At 38.9% G+C, this 8,157-nt stretch overlaps 1 protein-coding gene across 2 annotated transcripts in view; it reads right to left on the bottom strand.

Annotated features, from left to right (window-relative positions):
- Nucleotides 1-820: 820 nt before the first annotated feature.
- The window catches only part of LOC124415858 (lachesin-like), an 88,959-nt gene continuing 81,622 nt past the window's right edge, over nucleotides 821-8,157 (bottom strand). For both annotated transcript variants that reach the window (XM_046896539.1, XM_046896540.1), the window contains 7 exons: nucleotides 6,051-6,166; nucleotides 4,422-4,607; nucleotides 3,654-3,840; nucleotides 3,299-3,430; nucleotides 2,256-2,375; nucleotides 1,328-1,498; nucleotides 821-1,177 (listed from right to left, as the gene is read on the bottom strand). In XM_046896539.1, the coding sequence (XP_046752495.1) occupies nucleotides 834-1,177; nucleotides 1,328-1,498; nucleotides 2,256-2,375; nucleotides 3,299-3,430; nucleotides 3,654-3,840; nucleotides 4,422-4,607; nucleotides 6,051-6,166 (1,256 nt within the window). In that variant the 3' untranslated portion in view covers nucleotides 821-833. The remainder of the gene's footprint in view (nucleotides 1,178-1,327; nucleotides 1,499-2,255; nucleotides 2,376-3,298; nucleotides 3,431-3,653; nucleotides 3,841-4,421; nucleotides 4,608-6,050; nucleotides 6,167-8,157) is intronic.

The raw sequence follows: 8,157 nt of genomic DNA, 5'->3' as shown, positions 1-8,157 counted from the left end.
TTAAAGAGTCGATGAAGAGTGTTTTTAAATATTGGAAGAACGTCTTGGAAGAATATTATCTTTTGCTCGTATTAACAAAGCGTTGTTATACATTTCTATATAGTTACATATATATTTATACAACTTAGAGATATAGATTGATTAACACGATTTTTTATACATAATCTCCGTGTTATTTTCATATATATGTATTGATTTGCAGGATATATCTCACGTTTTCGTGTTCATGATATAATATGTTAAACGCTCTCTGATCATATATAGCTTAAATCAGTCGATATATCGCCGTTTTAACCAGCTAACTTTGGAATATAATTTTTCCATCCCGATTCGATACTGCGACTTAAATTATTGCAATGTAAAAAAAAAAAATGGTAAAAAAAATAAACAGATACAAACAACGTTAAGAAAATTCTAATCTCACTTTACGAGACCCTCGAAAGTTGCTTCGAAATCGAAAAAAATTCGCCGTACCATTGAAATCCTTGAACTATCACACCAGTTTCACCATGATAATTGCAGGTAATATCTACCCTCATAGACGCTTGATGATTTCAAAAACTGATAATCGTCAGAGCTGAATTACCTTGATCCCGTTAAATCTGGGCTGATAATTACCTCAGTTTTATCCTTAACTTTGTTTGACCGTTCGTTCCGCGGTACATGATCCTTAAATTCAACCCCCTCGCGAATATCATGATAGATAAAATATTGCCCATTGGTATTTACAACAGTACCTATATAGTATAATTGATAACGATGTACAAACAGCAATCATAACACATGTTAACGACGATAAACGATACAAATCTGCAAGCAAGGAATATAATCCTTCACTTATACACCGCTGTAACGAAGAGCAGGAACAGCAGCAGCGTCGCCTTCTTCAGGCCGAAGAACCGCTTCCTGCTCGCCGTGTTCAGGATCACCCAGGGGGGAGAGAGGGAAGGCACCGTCAGAGGTTCCTCGGTGCGATGTCCGTCCTGCGTGCTTCCGCTTCCGCCCATCCTCTGGGTGGTCGCAAGGTCCTCGTCGTTGCCCACAAATCCATCATCGCCTTCGGCTCGGCCGCCGTAAATTTTTCCGTTCTTTTTCTTAGTCCTTGGTGGTTTTTTCCGCGGCCGAGGATCCGTGTTTCTCGTCAAACTCACCGGCGTCGTTTTCGGCAGATTTAACTCTGCAGATGCGGAAGGAAAACACGGTCAGAGGCCAACCCGGACACGCGGGATTCTTTTGATCTTTTTTTATGCGCGACAGCACCCCGAAATGTATTTTTATCCCTCTTTATCATTCCTTTTTTCTTCTGAATTTTTAAAAGTAAACTCACCCTGCAGCCGGACCACCCCCTCGGCTTTTCCAAGCGCGTTCTCCGCCGAACAAACATAGCTACCAAGGTCCCTTTGTTCCAGAGAACGAATCGTCAGATTCATCTGCCACGAGTAGTCGTTCACCGGCGCTTCCTCCATCTTGTATTTCTCGTTCGGTAGCAATTTCTCACCTCAACAAAGGTTTCCAATAATTATTATTATTGTTAATATCAAATGAATTCTTCTCACATTATCTCCATTTGAAAAATGCATAACTCAAAATATACTACGAAGAGATTACATCTTCGATATCGATTATGCCTTGAATATTTTTCGAGTTCCTATCGCAATAAGTCAGAGGTCCCGAGCTATAACAAGTGATTACAAACAAAAATAAAAATACAAAAAATAAACCAATTATGTCATTTCAATTTGCAGATGATTCGGTCTAAACTAGAGTTCATATATCTTGAAAGCAATGTTTTGTGAAAAATGAAAGGCAAAGTGAGTATATTAGCCGAGTAAACGTCGTCCCGTATTCTCGCGATATTCTATGAGTTTATCCTGCAGTACAGAAAGTTTCGTAGTTACAGATACACGCGCACACGACTGTGAAACCACTAGGGAAAAGTGCAGCCTTTAATTAGTTCGACTTTCAAGAGCAATTGCACGGAAAGCTTGCGTCAAATTGAAACTCGGTTTAATTCAACAGGCTGCACAGCTGCACCGAGCCGTGATGCAGTGAGTTATAATATAGACTTTGGCACGTATGTATGTACAATGCATTGTGCATGCGCTCGAAAAATAATAATCATGAATCCGTTGAGCAGCTGCTCATTATAACACAACTCGTAACTTATTTCTTGAATAATTATTTTGAAATTAGGTGAAAATATGTCCATAAGCCCGCGGTACGTAATAAAATAAAAGGGCATACTTATCGCTTACCTGTGTCTTTGTACCACGTGTTCATGGCTCGGGGTGAGGCTTCGACGGAACATTGAAGCAACACGTCGCTGTGAAGAGGCGCAGCCACGAGCTGAGTGTGGACCTTGATTAGCGGCTGGACTAAAAATCGGGAACAAGAACAAAGTTTGTCTTATTTTTGTTCCTTGATCGACGTATGACAAGAGATAGAAAAATTGTAAAGTAGAGTTGTAAAAAACTGTAAGTGCCTGCAACCAAAAATTTCAATCAAAAAAACGGAGATAAACTATTTTTTATACAGAAAAAATATAAGCGGTTTTAAGCTGGCCATGAGCCAGCTCTCAAACTTCCCATTTTCACACCGCAGGTTCGAAGTTCGCAGAAAAAATAATAATAATAATATTCAATTCGAATTCCGAACTATAAATTCAGATCCGTGATCAACGATTCAGAGCCTCTGGTACACTATTACAAATTTTGTAAGTCTGACCTTGGATATGTTATCGGTGACCCAAAAAACCTTGGCCTACTAATTCTACCAAAATTCGAAATCCGACTTTGAATTCGTTATTAGCGACTCAAAAATCCTTGTGGTTTCAATTTTCATTCAAATCGATTCATCCATTCTCAAGATATTATAGTTTTGATTATATTTCTTGAAATTTTATTATTTAAATCATTTGAAAAGAACAGAACCGATTAAAACAAAAATCTAATCAGTTTTTAGTTTGGAGGAGCCGCGTCGATGGAGATCAAAATCATTGAAATCCGGTAACTCGTTCTCGAGATATCGTCGGATAAAATAACTGACCACACGCATGCCTACATACAGACGTCAATCCGAAAATGGTCGGTGGTGATTCTCTAGATCTCTTAACGTCAAGATCTATTAAAAACTTAACATTCCATTTTTGGTGTGATTACAATAACTTCCATTTTTCTCTAAAAACAACGAAACTGGAAGTTAAAAAACTAGCATTTTCAGCCTATTCAAATTCTCCTCATCAATTTTCTCTGCAATTTAAATCACATAACCCGAAATATCGACAATGTTTTCCACTCACAATGCACATCGATGGAGTATCTCTTACTGACACTCGGAGGAATGCCGTTGCTGGCAATGCAGAGGTAGGATCCCATTTCTTGTCGGAGAACGCCGGTTAGCTCGAGTATTTCGCCGTCGTGGTACTTGAGTGCTGCGTATAATAATTACGAGGGTTCAGAGTCATTATCTCGCTCGGTTTAGGTTTACACACGTAGGTGGGTGCAAGTGTGTAATAATTATTTAAAAAAAAGATGCAGTATACCGTAAAACCGTACGTATCTAAACGTGAGGGGCGAGGAAAGGGGGATGGGGGGGGGGGATATCCCAGGGGAATTTTAATAAAGTAAAAAAGGTGTCTTGCACACTGTGCTTACCTTCCTTCTGATTGTCGTGCCGCAGGATTATGTTCCGGCCATCCTCTCGGCGCCACGTTACGTTGGGCATCGGAGTTCCGGTTGCCTGACATCGCAGTCTAATATTCCCACCTTCCTTGGCGACGAGGCCGTCGGCAGAGGCGTCGTCCTTAATGTCCGGCGGGATTACTACCTCCATGTAACCGTTCTGGGCAGAGTCATATTATCATGTAATGATAAACTGGTAACTCGATGGGATTAACCCATTGCCTGTATGCAGCCGAGCCAGTGGCAATGTGCGTGAATGATAAGTAATTGTAAGATGAATCCAGGATGAACCGGAATTCAGGAAAAGGGGAAAAACCGTTTGAAAAAATTTCAGGAACGCTAATTGCAATAATATATACCTATATGTTACACGCCTAATTCAAAATATGAGTTTAAATATTTTGAAGGAGTTCTAATTGTGAAACCGTTTTTCAATCTTCTTTCACATTCGAATTTGCTCATAATCAAATTCATTTCACGTATATGTAGTAGCCATGAACGTTGTTTCGTATATTTTTCTCCAGTATCATTGGCAAAAATAATATCGCTGGAATCCTTTATTCAGATCATCAATAATAATTGATATCAAAAGTTTGTAAATTTACAGGCCAAAGAATGATTGCAAAGAAAATCCGTTGAAATAGAATCATAACACGTTTAACAAGGATATTTTTGAGTACATGAATTTACTTTTTTCTTCATTTCTGTCCCTTAATTTTTATATTTGGATACGACTCTCACCTGACTTCGCATCGGGTCCGTGTTCACTTGACACATGTACGTCCCCGAGTCGTTTTTCTGAACATTCGCTACATGGAGCTTCCAAGTGTTATGGCCATTGTGCGTAACAGATAGTCGTGGATTATGGGCGACCATATGCGTGTGGATCGCCAAAATGGCTCTCGAGTCTGACTTGATCCAGGCGACCTGAAATCGAGGTCGAACGATCGATTAATTTACCAATGATTGCTCGCGTATCAGGAGTTTAAGAAAATTGGTTAAAGCTGTGTATAATAAAGAAACACATTTGAGTCGTTCTTCAATTGATGATGCAATTGAATGTAGGTATAGAGGTAGGGGTGATATAACGTTATTTTTCAAAATGTTTTTTAAACAGTCAAAAATGACTTCTATAAACATTATCCAGCATTATTTTGATTTTTCAAAAATTAAGAAAAAAAAATTCTTCCATGAAATCTGAAAATGATCATTTTTGTTTTCTTTGGTTAGAATAACAAAAAAAAAGCTTCAGCGTATTTGAATTCTTGATAACTAAGTATTTTAAGTACCCCGTTTTGCCCCCTCGCCCTATAATAATTCCGGAAACGATATTGAATATTTCGTCACAAATATCCCGGATTAACTCTGCAGGCTGGGTAATTCCTAGCTAATGTAAACATCATTGACTTCCGGGTCATAATTTACGTGTAATTTACATAAATAATACATGACATGTATGTAGAACAGGTACATTTCACATATGATTATAGATACAGGTGCGTATGGGTGAAGAAAGTGACGTGAGGTAGTATAGATACGTGTAGTATAATAATGATAATACGGTATAGAAAATTTTTAATCTATCCTCGAACCTGAATATAGACAAGGCTGAAAATTAATCAGGTTAAAATATATTACCTTGATAATGGGTGCAACGTATAGGTATCTAGTGAAAACGCGTCAACGGATTCCTCTCCATTTATGATATTATAAGCTCTGCTTTGCTACTCGAGGGTCTTTATGTACATACTTTAATGTACGACATGTTTGTGCACGTATATATCTGTATATTTAACAATATGCTATAATATAGTTTCTTGTAGCGCAAAAGGGTGCGTCAACATTGCAGAGGCCTTGTTCTAACAGAAAATTGAAATACACTCCAGCAATTTACTTTCCCACCGTTTACTTGAGCTGTATTATATACATACGTATTATATATACGCAATGTAGGTACGTATAGTTGAACGTGCTTGCGAGGAGAGGCGAAAGCTCGTATCTAAATTCGAGAAAGGACCGGCGGCGTTCGTTCGTCCTTTCCGTTTTCTTCGCTCTTCGCGGAAAAGATCGTTTCGAATATTTTAGCAGCCCAAGTCTCGCGGACTTTCTCGAATAAAGTTTCGAACTTTGGGCTTCGGCGTAAGGTGGAAAAAGTGGCCCAGTCTCAATCAAGAAATAAAAAAAGTTCACTTTACGATTGTTCAGCTTACGCGCTGATACTTCATATTATAAGGCCTGACTGCTTGCTTGCGGGAGTTTCCCGTACAGTCGAGGTAATTGATTTCGGGTCTCGCTTCGGCGGGTGGTTAAAAAGTTAACGAAACAAAGTGAAATAAAATGGCTAAGTTGACCCTAATGCGGTTAACTCACCTTGTAAGATTGAAGGTGATTCACGACGCAGGTGAACGATACGTCCCGGCCCTGTGTTACCGTGTGGTTCTCCAACGGGGCCAAAAACTCTGGATTCACTTCCGGCGAATTTTGGCCTGAAACAATTATTCGTTTATTTTTTAATTACTTGTAATTAATTGAGTGTAAGATTCGAGGGATCGGGCCTCTGACTAATCGATCGTAAAATCGAGACCCAGAAGGTATATACAAGGTGATAAGAAAAGAGCGGGAAAACAGGGCGGAAATGCATCGAAGGTAATTTTGGGAAAATAGTCACGAACGCTAGTGGCAACCCGAAGGCTCTTACGGTTTGCAGCACGAGTGCTTTTGCAATTTGTGAATGGACGAGGTTCGGAATTCGTTGTAATGGAGGGGCAATCGCGCGGTATTTTTTCCCTATACTTCTTCTTCTTCCGCTTTATTTTATTTCTTTCTTTCTTTATTTTTTTTTATTCTTTTTTACTTTCATTCTTCTCTTTCTCGCCAAACGCGGGACTTCCGCACCGCGTTCATATTGTATTCGACAGCGTCGCTTGAACCCGGATTTTCTCCTCTTCCTCTTCCTCTTCCTCTTATACCGTTCTTTTAGTTTTCTTACATTCGTTCTCCTTTTTCCCCGCTTCTCGGATCGCGTGCGGGAGATAAACATTCCGGAAGTCTCTGCACCGAAGCCGTCGCGAATGCGGGAATAAATAAATAATGGTCGATTGAATATTCAACATTTTTCTGCCGCCGATAGATTGGAAATACCATACGCTTGTATTCGTATCGAATTCTCTCATATGCGGTCATGCACGAGACCGATAAGTGGGGAAATTCTTCAAACTCACACGATTCTGGATGCGAATCGCAGATATCGCCCTCGGGCTTCCATATATCCTACATAAAACGTTATATAAAATTCTCCAAATTTTTTTCCGCCCTCCACGTCATACGCTTCCCATTTCTTCAATTCAGAATTCAGGAACTCGGATGATTCCAGACTTTGAGTGTCACATTTGTTCGTCTTATTATTTACAGCCGCAGGCACCAAGAAATATTTTTATTAGATTTAAAGGAATGGAAAATAATTTGAATTCACTTGGTTTCATAAGATCTTGCACTTTCGATTAAGGAAACGTTTTTTCATCCACAGAAATGAATTAGTCACCGGCTGTCTACAAAATATTTTTCTGCTAAAAAAATTATAAATTATTATTAGTCGAACTAAAAGAAATTTATTTGAAGCAATCAACGTTTTTTGAAGCCACGGAAGTATTCTGTGGGTTCAAAATCGACTTGATATTTCGTCCACAGTCGGTTTAATTTATATTCTTTCTCAGCATTGATATCAACGTTCAATTTCACGTATTAGCAGAATACAATTTAAGGTACACGTCGTGTCAGACTTCTAGATGTGAAAAGCGCGCTCTGATTTTCAAATTGAATAACCAGCTACGCATGTAATCAGTAAGTACCGAGGCCATCCGAAGTAATCCATCGATATCCAGAGCTAAGCTTCTGAGTTGATTGAATCGCAACTCTATTACTAGATACACCCACCAACCTATTTCGCGCAAAGCGTACGTATACGGCACGAGACTGATCATCGTGGCCCGAATCTCGTAAAGAAAAAGGAGCTGAAACGATTTTACTTCTCAGCACGAGCTATGAAAGGGGGAAAATTCTGCAGCGCCCTGCTCGGAATGGGAATGGAATTTGGAAAATAGAATGAAGGGTGAAGTCAGAACTCATACCAATTCACTGCGCGAAAAATAATACTGCAGATATTTTTATAGACGTTAAAATTAGCGAAACTCGACGATAGAACGATGTGAAAATTGCGTTTTGTTGTTCAATTCGATCTCTATAAAGAAACGTCTTGTAAAGTTGAGCAGACTTTCAAAGTTTGATCGAATTTCTGTTCTCTATTTTACAGTTTCGGTTACGAATCGCAATACTGTTACACTTCTTAAAATGATATTTCTTTTCTTTTTTATTCTCGGCTGTTCAATATATTCTGGTTCTCTAAAATTTGAAAACTACCTCGCGTGTGTAAATTCTTAGCCTCAGTGACTCGGCTGAATGACAAAAAAAAAAAAAATAA

Source organism: Diprion similis, chromosome 2 (genome assembly GCF_021155765.1).
Source record: "Diprion similis isolate iyDipSimi1 chromosome 2, iyDipSimi1.1, whole genome shotgun sequence".
NCBI lineage: Eukaryota > Metazoa > Arthropoda > Insecta > Hymenoptera > Diprionidae > Diprion > Diprion similis.
Note: the sequence above shows the minus strand (reverse complement) of the source record. Positions and strands in the feature narration are given on the sequence as shown.